The sequence below is a fragment of the Macaca mulatta genome, chromosome 13 (genome assembly GCF_049350105.2).
Source record: "Macaca mulatta isolate MMU2019108-1 chromosome 13, T2T-MMU8v2.0, whole genome shotgun sequence".
In the NCBI taxonomy this organism is placed as follows: domain Eukaryota; kingdom Metazoa; phylum Chordata; class Mammalia; order Primates; family Cercopithecidae; genus Macaca; species Macaca mulatta.
In genome coordinates this window covers 98,817,570-98,837,660 of record NC_133418.1, presented here as the reverse complement: position 1 = coordinate 98,837,660, position 20,091 = coordinate 98,817,570, and the positions used below count along the sequence as shown (strand labels likewise).

Here is a 20,091-nt window from a genome sequence, read left to right as displayed (position 1 = left end):
CTCAGTTGCTGACTTCCATTCCTGCTGCCAGGATTGGCTGCTTGGTGATGGGGAGGCTGGTGCAAACACCTGCAAAGCAGGTGGTCAGGGTAAATTTGTCTTACCATAAGACTTGTCTTATTATAAAAGTAACAATCAGCCAGGCACAGAGGCTCACTATAATCCCAGTACTTTGGAAGGCCGAGGTGGGTGGATCACCTGAGGCCAGGAGTTCAACACCAACCCGGCCAACATAGCGAAACCCCGTCTCTACTAAAAATAATTTTTTAAAAAAGTGAGCCAGGTGTGGTGGTGCATGACTGTAATCCCAGCCACTCGAGAGGCTGAGGCAGGAGAATCGCTTGAACCTGGGAGGCGAAGGCTGCAGTGAGCTGAGATCCCGCCACTGCACTCCAGCGTAGGTGAGAAAGCCAGTGAGACCCTGTCAAAAAAAAAAAAAAAAAAACCAGTACCAATTATGCTATGGTTTTGGGCTGGGAACAACTCTGTTTCCCCAGGAACTAGGGGATCTTGCTCCTTTTCCTGTTCTGATTCAAATGGAATGCCAGTGTGCAACTCCTAGGATTTGCTGCCATCTTCAAGATGTCAGGTCTTAAATCTGGACAAGGAAGCTACACCACGCTTTTGGAACCATGCATATAATCCAGGTCTATTTATTGCTCTGATTGGCAGAGGAGTGCTTTTGGTGTTCCCAAGGTCGCCTAGATTTTCTCCTGTGTTATTCTCTAGGAATGCTATTAATTTACATTTTACATTTAGGTCTATGATCCATTTTGAAATAATTTTTGTGAAGGATGTAAGATCTGTGTCTAGATTAGTTTTTTTGTTATATGTATGTCCAATCGTTCTGGTACAATTTGTTGAAAAATACTGTGCTTTTTCCATTGAATTGCCTCTCCTCCTTTGTCAGAGATCAGTTGACTGTATGTGTGTGGATCTATTTCCCAGCTCTCTCTTCTATTCCATTGAGGTATTTGTCTTATTGCACAGATTGGAATTTCAGGGGAATTGTTGGACAATCTGTCTCAGGTGACAAAGGCAGAGCTGTCGGATCCCCAGCTAATTATTGACTTGGCTCACAGAAAAGACGTTGGATTATTTGTATAGTTTTACTCCATCATTTGCTGTCCCTTAAGCCCAGATGACACCAAGTCCATCTGAAGTGTTCATTCAGGCAAGTGTGGTTCTGAAATGGTGTGAAAGACCACTGACACAAAACCTCTCTTCTGGGAAACAGTTTGAATAATTTTTTTTTTTTTTTTTTTTTTTCGAGACAGAGTCCCGCTCTGTCGCCCAGGCTGGAGTGCAGTGGCACGATCTCGGCTCACTGCAACCTCTGCTTCCCGGGTTCAAGCGATTCTCCTGGAGGTGTGCGCAGCAGCAGCAGGGGGTCCCCAGCTAACCGCCAGAAGTAGCAGTTGCTAGAGAAGCATTCTGCCCGCTTCACTATGGCGGCGCTTCCTCCAGACTCCTGGCAGCCACCCAGTGTTTACTTGGAGACCAGCATGGGAATAATTGTACTGGAGCTGTACTGGAAGCAGGCTCCAAAGACCTGTAAGAACTGCTGAGATGGCTCACTGAGGTTACTAAGCGCTGGAATTACAGGCGTGAGCCACCGCGCCCGGCCACAGAAGAGAGGGTTTTGTTTGTATTTGGTGGGGTTCTCTCGGGGGTACCGAGGCTGAGGACTGGTGGATCGAGGCAGGTGGATCACTTGAGGTCAGGAGTTCGAGAGGAGCCTGGCCAACATTGTGAAACCCTGTCTCTACTAAAAATACAAAAATTAGCCAGGCAAAAAATTAGCCGGGCATGGTGGTGCTTGTCTGTAATCCCAGCTACATCTGTAATCCCAGCTACTCAGGAAGCTAAGGCGGGAGAATTGCTTGACCTGGAAGTCAGAGGTTGCAGTGAGCCGAGGTCGTGCCACTACACTCCCGTGAGGGAGCAGCCTAGGGATTAAGGCCCGCTGGCCCCGCGAGGTCAGCCAGGCCCGCATCATCCCCCAGTTACCTGCAGAGGGCGCCGCAGACACAGAGAGGCCGACGCCGAGGCCATCTAAGCTTCTGGGAAGGGGGTCCCAAAGGGAGCCCGCCGAGGTGGAGTTCAGAGGGCTTGGAAGGAAGAGTTGAGAACAGCTGAAAAGGAAACGCAAATTAAAAGAAGGGAACGAAGGCTGAGCGCGGTGGCTCACGCCTGTAATCCTAGCACTTTGGGAGGCCGAGGCGGGCGGATCGCTTGAGGTCAAGGATTCGAGACCATGCTGGCCAACGTGGTGAAGCCCCGTCTCTACTAAAAATACAAAAAAATTAGCCAGGCGTGGTGGCGGGTGCCTGTCATCCCAGCTACTCCGGAGGCTGAGGTGGGAGGATCGCTTGAGTCCGGGAGGTGGAGGTTGCAGTGAGCCGAGATCGCGCCACTGCACTTCAGGCTGGGCGACACAGCGAGACCTAGTCTCAAAAAATGATAAGGAAAAGAGAGAAGGGATGGCGGTGGGGGGGGGAGGGGGACGGTTCTTGTAACGATCCGAGAGGGGACCGCAGCACCTGTTACGCCCCCGAACCTCGGCCTCCTCATCTACAGAATGGACGCAGTCCACAGCGCGTGCTGCGGAAGCGCTGGAGCGCCGGTTCACGGGACACGGAACCATTGGCTAAGGGGGCGCTGGGAACGTGGAAGGTGCTCTATGCTGGGGCACTGCAGGGTGCTATTGGGCAGTAGGGTTGGAGTCAAATCTGGGTTGAAGTCCAACCTAGGTTGAAGTCCTGGCTGCCACCTGACTTCTGCGCCTCAGTTTGCTCATCAGTAAAATGGGGTTAAGGAGGCTGCCTCGCCCAGCTCCATGGAGCCGGTGGTGATGAAGGTCCTGGAGAAGCTGAACTCGAGCTTTGGGCGGCGTAGCTGGACCGGGCGCGGTGGGCGCGGCCTCCAGGAGGCCGGCACCAGGGGGAGCGGCGGGCCCGGGACACACCCAGCCAGGAGGAGGAGGCCGAGCCTGCGCCGACTCCGCAGATGCCGCTCGGGTCTTCGTTGTCCCTCCGGGCGCCCGCCCTGGGGTCCTCCATCACCCGCGGTCACCTGGGCGCGGGGAAGCTTGCGGGAGGGGAGGCGGGGCTTGGCGGCAGCGGCTGGAGGGGGCCCGGGGAGCGGGGGAGGGGGCGGGCGAACGGAGCGTGGGGCTGGGGACCCGGGGTCCCAGAAGGGGGCGCGGGGACCGGGTTCCGAGGAGAGGGGGCCGGGGCGGGGCCGGGCGGACAGGGCTGGGGCGGAGGTCCGGGGGTGGGTCCGGCGGCCAGTCCGGGTCCGGGCGGCCAGAGCAGGGGGCGGGGGTCCGGGAGGAGGGGGCGGGGCCGGGGGCGGGGCCGGGGTCGGCGCCCCGCGAGGAGGCCAGCCACGTGACGCCCGCGGCCCGGCGGGGCTGCCAGGCGGCGAGCGCCGCGGCGGCCCCGGGAGGTGGCGGCGGGCGCGAGAGCCTGGGCCGCGCGGGACTGACCGTCGGGGCCCCGGGACGGCGGCCCCGGGGCGCCCATGCCATGGAGAAGCTTGCGGCCGGGCTGGCCGGCCTGCGCTGGAGCATGGGCGCCTTCCCGCTCGACCTCATCGTCAGCCGCTGCCGCCTGCCCACGCTCGCCTGCCTTGGGCCAGGTACCGGGGTCGCTGGAGATGGGGACCGGGGTCCGCGGGGGAATGGTGGGCTCTCCAGGCGGGGGCCAGAGGGATCGTGAGGAGGGTGCGGCGCCCGCGCGCTCCTGGCTCCCCGGTGTGGGCCCCGAGCGCTTCCTGGCGCGCCTCCCGGGAGACGCGGGGCCCACCCGCCAGGTCCGCCTCCTGGGCCCCGGGGACAAGCACAGGCACAGACACCGGGGACAGGGCCCGGGACAGTTTTCCCGCCCAGCTGGAGTCCGGAAAGGGGCCGACCCCCTGCTCCCGCCCCGTCGGTGTCCCCCTTTCCCCCGCTGCCCCTGGGCCCCCCGCCCCGGCCGCGCCCCCTCAGTCCCTTTGTCCCCGGCCTCTCACCTCTGTCTTCCCTCATCCCTGGTACCCGGACTCTGTCTTCCCCCTACCGCCACCCCCAGCCCTGCTCCGCCCCTCTGGGAACCCTTCTTGCACCTCCTTTCGATTCCTCAGGAGCAATTTCGGTCCTGGGGCGGGCAGGCCACCTTCGGGAGAGGCCGGCGGGAGCCGGGTCTGCCGCCCGGTGTGACCCCCAAACCCCCGGCCCTCCCCCGAATCTTGTCCCACTTCTTAATAGGATCTGGGGCCCCCAGCCGCTCGGCTGATGGAACCACTCATGGGGGCCCGAGAGGGTACCCCCGGGGGCTGCGTGGAGCGAGGGGACCGTTTCAGGGGAGGGGGGTGCTGCTTGGTTGGGGGATGGGCGGTAGCCGGGGCTGGCAGCCAGGCCGGGGGTTTTGTGTGTGAGAATAATAGGGGTTTGGCCCGCGTTGGCATACTCGCTTCCCTGAATGCTAATGGGGCCCGCGGCCGCAGGCTCCTCTCCTCCCCTCGGGGCCCAGCAGCCCCTCCTCCGCGGCGGCCAGGAGTGGGCACAGTGGGCGTCAGCTGTCCCGGGAGCAGGCTCATGGGGGAGCATCGGCGCCCTGGCCGTCGGGCAGGCCAGCGTCTGTTTCTCTGGCACGGGGCAGAGTGGTCAGAGTGTGGTACTGTGTCTGCCTGTGAATGGGGGATGCTGCCTTGGGGTCTTTTGGCCACTTCCCACACATCCTTTTTGGCATCTCCCCTTTCTGGGCAGCTTTTCTGAGCTCCTCGGTCTGGGTACAGCCTCCTTTGGTCTCCCCTGCTACCTCGTGCCAACCCTGGCTTGTCTCCTACTGTGCACCTCATTATAATGGCCAGCCAGTTTATTGTCTTTCCACCTGGCTGTGGGCTCCTTGAGACCCGGCATCCTTGCCCAATAAAGATTATGGATTGAATGAATGAATGAATGAATGGGTGATTGAATGAACAACTAGTGTGATGGCCCAGCTGTCTGTTGCGTGTGATGGTGTGTGGCTACGACTGGGTCACCATCAGGGTGTGAATGTCTGGTCAGAATTATATGGCTTGAAGGGTAGGTCCCTGTGTACCTGTGCATTTGGGAGGGGCCCCTTGGCCGGAGACTGAGTTGTGTCGTTTGGGTGACAAGCATCTGTCACTGTGGGCTATTGTGGTTCAGCTGTTGGTGGTCATGAGCCCTGGTTACTGGTGTGTGCCCGTGTGGCTGTGGAAGATGGGGCTGAGACCCGGGACAGCTCTCAGAGGAGGGATCAGAGTTGGAGGAGAGCTTCTTATGCCCCTGGAGGTGAGGAGGTGCAGAAGAAGGCTCAGACAACACCCCCAACACACACATAGTGGGGGCCAGGCCCTTCCTGAGCATCTTGAACTGCCCCCCACCCTGCCACACACACACACACACATATCCGCCCACCCCACATGTACACACTTTATGGACCCCCCAGCCATCAGTGTAAACCATTTCCCATTTGATTCGCAGAAATTTTGTAAGTTGTGCCTGAAGGAGCAAGGAAGGAGTTGCTCCCCACCCCTACCCTCCCCACCAGCTGCAGCCAGGACATGGCCCCTTCTGCCTCCTGGAAGCTGGGCCGCCCCTCCTGCTCCCCTGGAAACTGTTGCTGGGGTTGGAGCCTCCAGGCCCAGACCCCTCCCAACTCCCAACACCTCTGCCCCAGAGCAGCTTTCCCCAGGCCCCAGGGCTGGGCCTCCCACTCCTGCCTTCTAAACCTGCTCTCTCAACCCCTCCAACCCTCAGCCATCACCCCTGTAATTGGGAGGATGAGGGGCATGGGGAGGGGGTGTCAAGGAGCTGCTTCTCTGAGATGGGGTTGGCGGTTTCTGGGGACTTCCCCACTCTCCTTTGAGGTCCCCTGAACAAGGCAGTGGGTGGAAAGGAAGGGCTGCCCTTGGGAGAGGCAGTAATCAGCTGCTCTAAGCCCTGTCACTCTCTTGACCTGAGCAACCCGTGGCTCTGGGGGAGCTCTCATAGCTGGGACCTTATAAGGGACAGTCCCATCTGGGCCCTCTCCACTGCCCCAACAGGGCCCTTCTTGCAGGGCCTAGGCCCTGACTGGAAGGCTGAGGCCCAGCTCCAGCATCTCCTGCTCAATAAAGTCTCCCTTTGCCACTCCACCCCCAGCTGGAACCTGCTGCTCCCCAGACATGCTCCAGTCAGTGCCTCAAACTTGCCTAGTCTTTGGTACATCTCTGCCCACCTCCCCAGGGGCCTAAGGGCTCCTGGAGGGCAGGGGCTGTCTGGGCTTATCCATGGGGAACTCCCAGCCCCAGCTCAGAGCTAGAGGCAGCAGGCATTCCAGCCACTGATGAACGAGGGGCCCTGTCAGGAGTCACAGCCCTGAGAGGCTCACAGCCAGCCCCACAGCCCCAGGCCCCAGCTGGCAGCCTGCCTGTCCCTTGAGCTTTGCTGACCTGGGCAGGGATTGTGGGGAGCTGTCCCTCAGGGGGGTGGTCTTGGTGAGGAGGTCACCCTGTCTGTTCTTTCTGCCCCTCCTAATGTCCTGTCTTCCTTCCCCTCCTCCTCTGTCCTCCTCTCCCCTCCCAGGGGAGTACGCTGAGGGCGTCAGTGAGCGAGACATCCTGCTCATCCACTCCTGCCGCCAGTGGACAACGGTGACAGCTCATACCCTGGAGGAGGGCCACTATGTCATCGGGCCCAAGATTGACATCCCCCTGCAGTACCCAGGTGTGCCCAGCCAGGAAAAGATGTCATAAAGCCTGCGGGGGGGTGTAGGCAGGAGGGGTTGGGGCCAGGGGTAGGGGGAACGCTGTGACTAGCGAGGCGGTGATTACGGTCAGGGTTGGAGTCAGGGCCCGGCAGTTTTCATTCTGTTCTGTGGCGCTCTGGGTTTCTGGAGAGGTGGCTCACAGGTTTTTTGATTCACATTTTATTTTAAAGTAGATTTGAAACTAATGATTAAAAAATACCCACACTCTTAAATTACTACAAATCAGAGCTTAACCCTAATCAGAGGCCTTCAGGGTATACCTTCAGCTGCCACACTTACCCTTTTTTGTGCAGACCCTCCAAGAGAACACGTCCTGCCAGGACCTTTTCAGTACTGTGCACCAAACGCCGCAGAAACCAGCGAATGCCCAAGCTGATTACATGGCTGCGCCTCTCCGCACTGATCCTGTTTTTCCCAATTTTTGCAGTAAACCTATTGTTTCCATTGGTTGACTTTATAAGTTAATGTTAAAAATTTTAGACTTTTAAAGATTATGCTAATGGCTACCTTTATTAGTTTTATAAGTGATGTTGACATATAATAAGAGTTTGTTTGAAGAAATGATTCTGTTAACAAAAAAGGAAGTACAGCCCCTTCATTTTATAGATGATGAAATGGAGGGCTTGGGGGAGGAGGTGACTTGCCCCTTGTCACACAGCTAGGAAAGGAAGAGCATGGCCAGATCCAGGTATCTCAACTGAGGGCTGGTGTCTGCTGCACCACACCAGGAGCATGTGGTTGCTGTCCCCTGTGTGGGAGGGATGGGATTCTGGTGGCCCCATCCCAGAGATGTCCCCGTGCGAGCCCCGGATCCCACAGCTGCCATGTGTTAAGCATGTGCTGCATTCCATACGCTGGGCCGAACATTTTTGCCATTTCATCCTCATGGCAACCTGATGAGAAAGTCTTATCAACTCCATTTAACTCACCAGGAAACTGAGGCTCCAGGAGTTTCAGTGGCTTGCCCAGTGCCGTGTTTTTTGTTTTTTGTTTTTGTTTTTAGAGATGGTCTCCTTATGTTGCCCAGGATGGTCTCAAACTCCTGGTCTCAATGAAGCTTCCTGCCTCAGCCTCCCAGAGTGCTGGGATTATAGGTGTGAGTCACTGCGCCAGGCCCAGTTCTGTGTGCGTGTGTGTTTTCTGTTGCTCGGGCTGGAGGGCAGAGGCGCCATCTTGGCTCACTGCCTCTGAGGTTCAAGCGATTCCCCTGCATCAGCCTACCAAGTAGCTGGGATTACAGGTGCCTGCCACCACGCTCGGCTAAGTTTTGTATTTTTAGTAGAGACAGGGTTTCACCATGTTGGCCAAGCTCGTCTCAAACTCCTGACCTCAAGTGATCCAGCCGCCTTGGCCTCCCAAAGTGCTGGGATTACAGGTGTGAGCCACTAAACCCAGCCTAGTTCTGTGTTTTTAACTGCTGTGCCCAGCTGCTCCTGACAACCCTCTCACCAAGGCTGGGAAGCCTTTGAGTTGGGAAGGCCCCATTGCTTGCTCACAGGTAGCCCTGCCCCCTCTGACCCTGGGTCTCCCTGAGCCAGGAGGACAGGACTGAGCCCTTTACAGAGGCTTCTGTCTTTTATAACCTGTGGAGTTGGTACCTGTGTACTAACCTTTAAAAGATATGGAAACTCACTCAGATGTCTTTCTGACCTGGGGTTCTGTCTTGGGCTTGGAGCCCCCTGGGGGCCTGCTCAAGCTAGAAGTTTCCCAGCTTGGTTGGGGGAGGTCCCAGGTCTTCTTGGGATGAAAAAAGCAAAGGTTGCCTGAGCAGTGGCTGGTATATGTAATCCTAGTGCTTTAGGAGGCTGAAACAGGAGGATCCTTTGAGGCCAAGAGTTCCAGGCCAGCGTGGGCAACATAGCAAGAACAGTTCTCTGCAAACAAAACCAAAACCAAGCAAACAAACAAACAAAGAAAACTCCAACAATAAATAAATTAGCTGGCGTGGTGGTGCAGGCCTGTCGTCTGGCTAAAGGGGAGGCTGAAGCCAGGTGGGGGGATCCCTTTAGTCCAGGAGGTTGAGACTGCAGTGAGTTATGATGGTACCCCGACATTCCAGCATCTAAAATAAATAAAAATTAAAAAGAGAAAGAAAGGTTGGGAAAATCCCTCACTGAAAAAAAACGTGACTTTAGGGACTTCATTTTGGTTGTGTCATTAAAACTCTGGGAACCCGAGGCACAGTCTCCCAGGGAACCGTGGGTCCGGGGGCTCCTAGCTCTTCCTCCCATCTCTCTGGCGCCCCTGCGTGCCTGTGTACGGTGGTAGTCTTGGGGGGCGCGGCCCCAGCCCCAGCCCCAGCCCCATCTTTCCGCGGGGCTGCTACTGTCCACCCGCACGGGGGAGGGGAGGCGGAGGGGGAGGCCCCTAGGAGGGCGAAGGCCGGCGGGTTAACGAGGAGGCGAGGAGGCGCTGAGTGCACGGCTGGGCTCCAGGCTGATTTCTCCTAATGAATTAATAATAGCGCTGGGCGGGCGGGGGCGGCCGGCTGCGGACCGGCGAGAGAGCCGCGGGGAAGGCCAGGGAGGGAGGAGGACGGCGCCCCGCGCGGGGTGGGGCTGGGGGCACTGCCGGTGACTCGGTCTCCAGGCTGCGGCGCTCTGCTCTGGGAGTCAGGGAGACCTGGCCAGGCCCCGTACTGTCCCCCCTCCCAGCCCCTGCCCCCGGCCCCGGCTCCGGCCCAGCGGGAGGGGCCAGGCGTCTTCCCTGAGCATGGGGCCACTTCCCCAGTGTTGGCCTTGTTTCCTGCTCAGCATTTGGCAGATGCGCCTCTGGCCAGCGGGATGTTTCCATTTTACAGATGGGAAATCCGAAGCCCAGAGAGATTAAATAATTTGCCCAAGGTCACACAGCTGGCTAGTGGCCGGGTGGGATTCAGCCAGATTTGTTGCACTCTAAAACCTGAGCTTTTACCCATATTCTTTACTGAGTGTGTGCTGTGGGGAAGGCATGGAGAAGGGTGGTCAGCAAGCCCCTGCCACAGCCCAGGTGCTTGGGGCTGGAAGGGAGGAGTGAGGCAGCCATGTGTTCTGACGGCAAGGACAAGGATGAGGGGCAGGTCAGGATGGGGCAAGTCCCTAGAGCCGTGGGGGACATCAGGTCCCATATAGGGGGAGGCAGGAGAGGAAGCCGCCCCTGAGCTGGCGGGGAGGAAAAGGCTTCCAGGGTACAGAGCATCACTCCCTGGAGGGCTCCCTTCCTTCCTCCCGCAGTAATGACCGGCGCTGGGCTTCAGGCTGCCGCGGAGGGGATGGTGCTGGATGCCATGGTTACATCGATCTTCCCTGCCACATCCTCCCCCAGCTCCAGCCCTGACTTGGCTCCAAGTCTCCCCACAGGGGGCAGTGGGCATTGCTCCCTGCCTGGCTACTTGTGGTTGGGGCAGGGGCAGGGGTGGGGGGTTGTGTGTGGACTTGGGGGAGGAGGCCGGGGTGAGGGGAGTGGGGCTACTCAGTGCCTGCATTTCCTGCTTCCCAAGTCCTAGACCCCTGCTTCTTGCCTGCCCCCGTCCACATTTTTCCGCTGTTGCCTTCTAGGGCTGTGGCACTTCAGAGGCCTCTTCCCAGGTGGGTCCCAGGGTGGGGAGGGCAGGCCTGGGGGCTCCCCCACCAGCATTCTCCTGGCCATTCCCCTTGTTCTGGGCTGTCATTTCTCTCCCTGCTCAGTGATGATGCTTCAGGCCCTGCCCTCTGCTCCTCTTACCCTGCACCATGGGTGTCTTCATCTGGGTCTCTGGCTGGGTTTGGGGGTCCCCAGGAACCCCCGGCACTGCATACACAAGTGTGCATGTGTTCATGCTAGGATCACAGTGTGTGCATTTTTCTGGGATGAACATCCCCAAAGTGTCAAGCCCCCTGCTCTTCCTCTTCCCTGAGCCATCTCACTTGCCTCACAGCCGCGGCTGCCACCTGTGGGCTGGTGACCTTCAGTCTGTTTCACTGGCCAGATGTCCCCAAGTTCTGCACACACACTGGTGGCACCCACCCTGGGAGCACCACCTGAAGGCCCCTTCCTTGGCCTCTCCAGGATCTGCCTTGGTCCCACAACATGTTCCTTCTGGGTTCCCAGTTTTGGTTAACAGCTCTGCCATCTCCTTTTCTTTTCTTTTTTTTTTTTTTTTTTGAGACAGAGTCTCGCTCTGTTGTCCAGACTGGAGTGCAGTGCTGTGATCTTGGCTCACTGCAACCTCCGCCTTCCAAGTTCAAGTGATTCTCCTGCCTCAGCCTCCCAAGTAGCTGGGACTACAGGTGTGTGCCACCACACCCAGATAGGTTTTTGTATTTTTAGTAGAGATGAGGTTTCACCATGTTGGCCAGGCTGGTCTTGAACTGCTGACCTCAAGTGATCTGCCCACCTTAGCCTCCCAAAGTGCTGGGTTACAAGCGTGAGCCACCGTGCCTGGCCTGCCATCTCCATTTCTGACCAGGCTGGTGGCCTGAGTACATCATCCTGAGTCCCTTCCTTCCCCAACTGCCCCTTATTCAGTCACCCAAGCCTGCTGGGTCTCCCTTCCCAGTGTCTCTTGGTCTGTTTCTGCTATTCCCTAGCTCTTCTCTAGAACCCCTTACTGGTTCGTTTACCTGACTGGTCTCTTGGTTATTTTAATAGAGCTGAACCTGGATCATGGTATTTCTTTGCTCGAAACACTCCAGTGGGTCTCATGTTGTACAGAATAGTCTCACCGCTTTAAGCAAGGCATTCAGAGCCTCTCAAATCCCAGTTGCTGTCTGCATCCCCTCCTGTCCTCCCTCTCCCTAAGTCCTTCCCTGCAGGCACACACCATCTGGGGCAGGTGGTCTGATTTTATGTCTCTGTGTCTTTGTTTAAACTGTTTCTTCCACAGGGAATGCTCATTCTGTGAATTCCCTTTCATTCTTAAGGTGCAGCTCAGTGATCTCTCAGATTCCGCCAGGCAGGTTTCTCCTACCCAGCTGTCTTCTAACTCTTTTGTCACAAGTCTGTTGTAGCACTTATCACATCCTACCATCATTGGGTACTCATCGTCTCACCCACTATATCTGGATTTCTTTAAGGGCAGACTGTATTTTACACAGATTTGTACCCTGTGTGTGGCCTACCATAGTCTGACACATAGTGAGTGCTCCATCAACATCTGTGCAATGATTAAATGAATGAACTGTGACAGAAGCAACTACCAAGGGGGCTTCAGAAGCTAAAGAAGGCCCAGCACGGTGGCTCACACCTGTAATCCCAGCGCTTTGGGAGACCATAGTAGGAGGATCGCTTGAGCCCAGGAGTTTGAGACCAGCCTGGGCAACATCATGAGACCTCATCTTTAATAGAAATAAAAAGTTAGCCAGGCATAGTGGCACATGCCTGTGGTCCCAGCTACTTGAGAGGCTGAGGCAGGAGGATCCCTTGAGCCCAGGAGGTCAAAGCTGCAGTGAGTTGTGATCATGCCACTGTACTCCACCCTGGGTGACAAAGCAAGACCCTGTCTCAAAAAGCAAAAACACCCAGAGGCTAAAGAGTCACCTTGTCTTCTCTCGACTTGTTCCCTCACCTATTCACGGCTCTCTTCCTACTGTATAAAGCCTGAGAAAAGGCCATCCATCGGATGCCAGGGCGGCTCAGAGCTTGTCTTTGTGCTCCTGTGGGTATGCATAGAAAAGGTGAGGTGAGGTAGCTTACACAGGGATGGCAGCTTCACAGACTGGCAATCACTTCTGTAAAGTCTGTGTCTCCTAGGGGCATGTGCTGAGCTTGGCAAAGCACACAGCCCCAGACTGCAGGTTGGGAAGGCCTCCTCTCAGGGAGGTAGGTGGCTTTGCTGGGTTCAGGTCAGAGCCTCTGGGAGAGTAGGACTGGATATCGGAGCAGGGCAGGGTGTGGGAACAGAGCTGGGGTCAGAGTGGCTCTCCCAGAGCCTTCAAGGGCTGCTCCAGGCCCTCATTGGCCCAGTGCCACTTCCATGCGGATGAGCAGCCCAGGGCGAAGCACAGGATGCCAGATCCAGGTAGGGTCCACAATCATCTGTCCCCACCCCCTCAGATGAGGACCCAGAGGCCCAGAGAGGGAAAGGAACTTGTCACGGCAAATCAGAGGTCAGGCTGGGACCGAGCAAGGAGCCAGCATCCTGGTACCACACCGATAGTTGATCAGAGGCCAGCTCTGTGTCCACATGTTTGGGGCTATTTGCAATTGGGTTCTCTGGGCAGGCAGCCGCTGCCTCGCTGCATACCCACAGGCTGTCTCTGGGGTGAGGGCTGGGCTGTAGATGCTAGGGATCTGTGCTCACCTTGCTGAAGTTGGAGCCAGATGACCAGCCCCCTTCAGCCCATGCCAGTGGAAACCTGCCCTTTGGCCTTCCTTAGTTCCTGAGGGACTGGCTGAGATTATGCTAGCAGGGGACCACGAAGCCTCTTGGGATGCAGGCAGGCTCACTCCAGCAACTTTTGTCACCCACTATGCAGGGAAGTTCAAGCTCCTGGAACAGGCCCGGGATGTGCGGGAGCCAGTGAGGTACTTCAGCAGCGTGGAGGAGGTGGCCAGTGTCTTCCCTGACCGCATCTTTGTGATGGAAGCCATCACCTTCAGCGTCAAGGTCAGTCACTTTGTCACCAGGTGTGGTGTCCCCACACTACTCCTTGCCTCAGGGGCAACCCTGACCCTGGTTGGAAGGTTGCCCTCAGGATCCAAGAAGGAGAGTGGCTCCTGGGGACCCCTTAGGGGCCTTTGGCACAATTGAGCCATGTCAGAAGAGTGGGGAATAGGACCCACTGGGCTGAAGGACTTCCTGCGAAAGGTAGTGAAGAAGGAAGGGGTGTCTGGAAGGGTCATGTTCTGACTTGGAGACTTTTCAGGGCAACCTGTCCCTAGCTGCCCCAGCACCCACTTGTAGAGGTGGTGGTTGTGGTAAGCAGGCAGTGTAAATAGACCCCTGCTGTGGGGTGGGAGCAGTGGCTCATGCCTCTAATCCCAACACTTTGGGAGGCTAAGGAGGGAGGATCGATTGAGGCCAGAATCGGGCAACATGGAGAGACCCTGTCTCTACAAAAAATGTTAAAAAATTAACTGGGCATGGTGGTGCACATCTATAGTCCTAGCTACTTGGGAGGCTGAGGCAGGAGGACTGTTGCCAGGAGTTTGAGGCTGCACTGAGCTGTGAATGTGCCACTGCCCTCCAACCTGGGCGACAGAGCAAGACCCTGTCTCTAAAAACAAAAACAAAAACAAAAAAAAAAACACAAACTAAAAACAGTCCCTGCTGTGTACAGATAGTGCTGTTCTGTTTACAAACCCTTTTCTTATCCATCAATTCATTTCTCTTCACGTAGCCTTGTTGGATGGGCAGGGCATTATGATCTCGAAAATGGTAAAGACAATGATAATAAAAGTCGCCATTTACTGTATACTTTAAAATACGTTGCTGATCCAAGTAGCGGAGAAGAAAAGAAAAATATGTTACTGCACATACAGTCTTTTTAATACAGCAGTTCTTCGAAGTAAGAGTTATCAGATGTGGTCGCTAAGGCGTGGAGGGGCAACTCATTTAAGGTGGCACAGCTGCTAGTCGTCTCTCCAGGATGAACGTGGATCTCTTGGCCTACAGCCCAATGCTTTCCATCTGGTCCGAGCCCTGGGAGGGCGGAAGAGGAAGGCTGTTTTCCCTTTCCAGTCTCTGGGAGCTGGCCGCGTGGCTTTCCCTGGGACCTGGCTAAGGCCCTGCCCTGTCTCTGGGATCCCCAGGTGGTGTCGGGCGAGTTCAGCGAGGACAGCGAGGTGTACAACTTCACGCTGCATGCGGGCGACGAGCTTACTCTTATGGGCCAGGCGGAGATCCTGTGCGCCAAGACCACCAAGGAGCGCTCGCGCTTCACCACCCTCCTGCGAAAGCTGGGCCGGGCCGGTGCGCTTACCGGGGTGGGAGGTGGCGGCCCGGCGAGCGCGGGGGCCGCGGGAGGCAGCGGCGGCGGGGGCGCCAGGCCGGTCAAAGGCAAGATGCCCTGCCTCATCTGCATGAACCACCGCACCAACGAGAGCCTGAGCCTACCCTTCCAGTGCCAGGGCCGCTTCAGCACTCGCAGCCCGCTGGAGCTGCAGATGCAGGAGGGCGAGCACACGGTGCGCGCCATCATCGAGCGCGTGCGGCTACCGGTGAACGTGCTGGTGCCCAGCCGGCCGCCGCGCAACCCCTACGACCTGCACCCGGTGCGGGAGGGTCACTGCTATAAGCTGGTTAGCATCATCTCCAAGACGGTGGTGCTCGGGCTGGCGCTGCGCCGCGAGGGCCCGGCGCCGCTGCACTTCCTGCTGCTCACGGACACGCCGCGCTTCGCGCTGCCGCAGGGCCTGCTGGCCGGGGACCCGCGCGTCGAGCGCCTGGTGCGCGACAGCGCCTCCTACTGCCGCGAGCGCTTCGACCCCGACGAGTACTCCACGGCCGTGCGCGAGGCGCCTGCCGAGCTCGCCGAAGACTGCGCCAGCCCGCGCCGCGCGCGCCTCTGCCTGCCCGCGCCGCGCGTCCCCGGGCTCGCCCGCGCCCCCGGCCCGCTAGCGCCCGCTCCTGCCGGCGAGGGCGACCAGGAGTACGTGAGCCCCGACTGGGCAGCCGCGCCCGAGCCCGTCGCGCCGCCCGCCGAGATCCCGTACGAGGAGCTGTGGGCTCACCAGGGGCCCGAGGGCCTCGCCCGGCCGCCCCCGGGTCCCGACCTCATCTCCTTCGGGACCGCGGGACCGCCGCGTCGGGAGCCGGAGGCGCCGCCGCCCCCAGTCCCTCCCAAATCGGAGGCGGTGAGTGAGCGCGCTGGGGGACGAGTCCCGGGTCCAGCCAGGGCCCAAAGCCCTCTCTCCTGAGCCCCGGCCCAGGAGTATGTGGCAGATGAGGTGGCGGGGTGGGGAAGGGGAGAAGGAAAGGGCAGAGCCATGCCAGGCAAGAGCATTTGTAGTAAGGGGCACTGGGGCGGACGGTGGCGGGAGAGCTGTGGGACAGAGAGGCGTGTAGGTCCCCAGCCTCAGAGGATTTGAGAGAAGCCCCGAAACACTGTTACCCAGAAGGTTCCACAGAACAGGGGTCCTTTAAGTTGTTCCGTGAAAAGAAGTTTCCTTGGCGAAGTAAGCTTAGAGATGCTGTGAGTGATTGCCAGCCCTTTTTCCCTCCTCCTTGTGTTGGAGTCACAGAGCATTGGTATATTAAAAGCTCTGAGAAGTCCTGCACTAAGGAATCCTGTTTATCAGAACGTTTTCTCCCTGCCCGTAACACCCGTCAGCATCCCATGGAGTCGTCTTTGGGGTACGCGACCTGTAGGGAGGGATGCAGGTGGCAGACGCTTCCTTACCTCGGTTCCCTCGGCCTGCCTTTGTCCTCTGCTTTCTCTCCTTTTCCTTGAGGAGAGAGCACGTCTGCTTAACCTGTTTTGATCTACCTCTGTATTCTTTTTCTTAACATTCATAATGGGTTTCCAAGGAACAGGAAGGAGGCTGTGCGTGCGTTGGGACAGGGTGTGGGTGCGTGAGATAGGCTAGGAAGGGTTAGGTGGCTGGCTGACTGGATGAGCAGTTGGGGTGCAAGGCAGCCTATTGGCAAAGTGGGGCAAGTGTCAGGCCCAGACAGCCCCCTTGCCCAGCTGCTTGGGAAGGGGAAGATAAGGAGTGCCAGCTGTTTGGAGTCGAGGTGGAGTCACCGCCTGGGAAGGGGAAGATAAGGAGTGCCAGCTGTTTGGAGTCGAGGTGGAGTCACCGCCTGGGAAGGGGAAGATAAGGAGTGCCAGCTGTTTGGAGTCGAGGTGGAGTCACCGCCCTCTGCTTGTAGGTGAAGGAGGAGTGCCGCCTGCTCAACGCCCCTCCAGTGCCTCCCCGGGGTGGTAATGGCAGCGGCCGGCTCTCCGGCAGCCCCCCGGTTCCCCCTCGCTTCCCCAAGCTGCAGCCGGTACATTCCCCCAGCTCCAGCCTCTCCTACTACTCCTCTGGCCTCCAGGATGGGTGAGTCCCTGCCTTCCCTTGGTCCTCAGTTCTAAGGTAGATCGAGGCAGGGAAGGGTGAGGAGGGGGGACTATGGTGCTGAGGAAGAGAAACTGTTCAGGCCTGGGAAGTTCCGAGGGTGCAGGTCCATGTGCAGTGGCTGAGGGAGGGGCACGGGTGTCTGGGTGTCTTGGGACCTGGGGCCCAGTGGCCTGTTCTGCCCACTCCAGCTTCTTTCTCTCTTAAATGTTGAGGAACAGATGGGAACATTGCCCTGGTCCCCTCAAGGTGGGGACTTGGCTGCAGGATAGAGGGAAGAGAGCTCCTTGCTGTTTTGAAATATTTATTAGGTTTAGGCTGGGCACGGTGGCTCATGCCTGTAATCTCAGCACTTTGGGAGGCCGAGTTGGGTTGAATCACTTGAGGTCAGGAGTTCAAGACCAGCCTGGCTAACATGGTGAAACTCCATGTCTTCTAAAATACAAAAATTAGCCGGGCATCATGGCACGTGCCTATAATCCCAGCTACTCAGGAGGCTGAAGCAGGAGAATCGATTGAACCTGGGAGGCGGAGGTTGCAGTGAGCCAAGACTGCACCACCGCACTCCAGCCTGGGCGACAAAGCGAGACTCCATCTTAAAAGAAAAAAAAAAGAAGAAATTTTTATTAAGTTCAGTTTCATTTGGTTTTTCCCCTATGTTTTCTGACCTGGGCTGGGGGATGCTGGAAGGAAGAACAGGGCCATTCCGGGGGGTCTTGGACTGGGGCTGGGGTGCAGGCCCGTGTTGCTGAGGTCACGGTGGTGCTTGGCTGCATTGCATGTGTGACCCTGTCATGTTCCCTCCCGCTCAGCCTCACCTGTCCTATGTGTGTGTGTCTGTCTGTGTCCACAGGGTGGGTTCCCGCAGTGGCAGTGGCTCCCCATCACCGGACACGTACTCTCTCTATTGCTACCCATGCACCTGGGGAGACTGCAAGGTGGGCGAATCCTCTAGCCGCCCAGCCCCCGGACCCCTACCCTCAACCACACAGCCCAGCCAGGCCTCCCGGGCCCTCACAGAGCCTCTGAGCGGTCGAGCCGCCTCCCTTCTGGGGGCTGACACCCCTGTTAAGACCTACCACAGCTGCCCTCCTCTATTCAAGCCCTCACACCCCCAGAAGCGCTTTGCTCCATTCGGAGCTCTCAACCCTTTTTCCGGGCCTGCCTACCCCTCAGGCCCTTCAGCGGCCTCCTCTTCTGGCCCCACAACCACCTTGGGTCCTGTGGCTACCTCTGGCCCTGCATATTCCCCAGGCCCGGCCTCGCCAGGCCAGGCCTATTCAGCTGCTCCCCCCGCCTCCTGCGCCCCCTCCTCCTCCTCCTCTTCTGAATGGCAGGACCCAGCCCTGGAGCCCTTCGATCCCTTTGAGCTGGGGCAGGGCAGTTCTCCAGAGCCTGAGCTGCTGCGTTCTCAGGAGCCCAGAGCAGTGGGGACACCTGGGCCTGGACCCCGCCTTTCCCCACTTGGCCCCCCCAAGGCCTTTGAGCCTGAAGGTTTGGTGCTGCGCCAGGTCCCCACCCCACTGTCACCAGCTGCTCTGCAGGGACCTGAGGCAGGAGGAGGACGACTTTTTCTAACCCAAGGGCGCCTGGAAGGGCCTCCTTCCAGTCCCCGGGATGGAGCCACAGGCTTTGGAGTCCGGGATGCCTCCTCCTGGCAGCCCCCTGCTGACCTGTCTGCGCTCTCCCTGGAGGAGGTCTCTCGCAGTCTGCGTTTCATCGGGCTCTCAGAGGATGTCGTGAGCTTCTTTGCCCGAGAACGCATCGATGGTAGCATCTTCGTGCAGCTCAGTGAGGACATCCTGGCAGATGACTTCCACCTCACCAAGCTGCAGGTCAAGAAGATCATGCAGTTCATCAAAGGCTGGAGGCCCAAGATCTGAACTGCCCAGTTGGAGCTGCACAGCTGGAATGCTGGCATGGGGGCCCCAGGGACAGCACTTGGGAGGAGCAGGTGCTGCCTGCAGGGAGGATCGATGTCGAGACAGACTGCTCGGCAGCCACTGGGTGGATCCAGGGGAGATGCACGTGGAAATGTGATCCTCTGGGCTCAGACCCCTGCACGGGACAGCTTGCCTTTGAGTGTGCAGAATACATGGGAAAGGGGCTGGGGGCACCACTGTGTACCTGAGCCCAGTAAGGCATTTGCTGTGATTCCCACAATGGGGTCAAAAGCTGGCCTTCAGGGTGACCTAACACCTCCTCATGCCCTGCTATAGACCTTCACAAATGACTTCCACTGCTCAAGCCTGTAGGCTCTGTTTAGAGACAAGATGGCTGGTAATTTAAGCACAAATTTCCCAAGTGCCCACTCTCCTTTGTGCTCTGTGGGCTTTTGGCCTAAAGCTGCCCCAGAGTGAGGGTGTAGATGTCTGTGTCTCTGGGATGCCTTTCCTTTCCCCCTCTGCTCCACTGCGGTTGGGGGGCCTGGCCCTGCACACAGGTGAGTCGTGTACAAGCCGAAGCCATGGCACCTCAGAAGCTCCACCTGTGGGTCCTGGTTCATGGGTGACGGCTTTGGAAGAGCACAGCTCTGCTATTGACCCGACCCACGTATCTAGTTAGGAAGCCAGACACTGCCCAGATGGCTCTAGCACCCTGGCTTCCCCTCTGACTTTACTGCAACTAGTTATCCATCCGTCAGGTGGGTTCAGTCTCAGAATACTGTCTCCGTGGAAGAGCAGGTCGATTTAGGTCAGCTTCTCCTTGATTCTAGAAACAAGTGGTAGTCAACCACCCCCAATTCTGCCAACCTCTTGCTCCCATCATTTGGCTCTGACAATATGATTTTTGGTGTTTTTCCCTGTCACTGGCACAGGAGGGTACACTTGGGAGAGCGTGGTCCTGGAGCTCAGTCCTGCACTTGTTCACGTGCTTCAGAGCAGGCCTTTGTGCCCTTGAATCTCAAACATGGGGATCTGCTTGGTACCCAGAGCTCTGGTCATTGTGTCCAACCACACACCCCACCCTACCCCTGTGCCCTCCATCTCACCCAGAACCATAGGGTGCCCACTAGTGTCAGGGTCCAAGGTGCCAGCCTTCTCTTCTGCCTTACCTAGTCTACCTATTTATTTCCTCTACTTTTTATCTTAAGAGTAGCTAAGCCATGCTGGTGCCCATACTCCAGGCTGCCTCAGCTCAGAGAAGTGGTCAGAGAGTAGAGCACAAAACCTGTGATGTGGGGACATTTGGTTTTCTTGCAGATCATTTAAAGAATCCTCAAGGACTAGTGAAATAAATGCTAGACTGCTGAAGACTAGTACAAGTGGCATTCTGGGTGCCAGCTGCTTTCTTCTTTTGAAAACAAGGCCATGGGGACCCATGGGCAGTGTATATGCCTTCAGGCAGGAGAGGACTGATGGAGGAATGATGT

General features: G+C 57.6%; 1 protein-coding gene across 2 annotated transcripts; it reads left to right on the top strand.

Moving 5' to 3' along the window:
* Window positions 1-3,397: 3,397 nt before the first annotated feature.
* Window positions 3,398-19,989, top strand: GAREM2 (GRB2 associated regulator of MAPK1 subtype 2). Of its 2 annotated transcripts, none has more exons than XM_015111866.3 (6): window positions 3,398-3,642; window positions 6,575-6,715; window positions 13,193-13,323; window positions 14,469-15,512; window positions 16,531-16,700; window positions 17,572-19,989. In XM_015111866.3, the coding sequence occupies exons 1-6, from the start codon at window positions 3,531-3,533 to the stop codon at window positions 18,599-18,601; spliced, it is 2,628 nt and encodes an 875-aa protein (XP_014967352.3). In that variant the 5' UTR covers window positions 3,398-3,530; the 3' UTR covers window positions 18,602-19,989. The 2 variants fall into 2 exon arrangements, with proteins under 2 accessions (XP_014967352.3, XP_077816061.1); XM_077959935.1 differs by lacking the exons at window positions 3,398-3,642; window positions 6,575-6,715 and adding an exon at window positions 10,962-12,735 and having other exon boundaries at window positions 17,572-17,656; window positions 18,056-19,989.
* Window positions 19,990-20,091: the final 102 nt, after the last annotated feature.

Coding starts and splice junctions, on each gene's coding strand:
- GAREM2 (XM_015111866.3), top strand. CDS start 3,531: ATGGAGAAGCTTGCGGCCGGGCTGGCCGGCCTGCGCTGGAGCATGGGC. Junction 13,324..14,468: donor CCATCACCTTCAGCGTCAAG/GTCAGTCACTTT, acceptor TGGGATCCCCAG/GTGGTGTCGGGCGAGTTCAG. Junction 15,513..16,530: donor TCCCTCCCAAATCGGAGGCG/GTGAGTGAGCGC, acceptor CTCTGCTTGTAG/GTGAAGGAGGAGTGCCGCCT.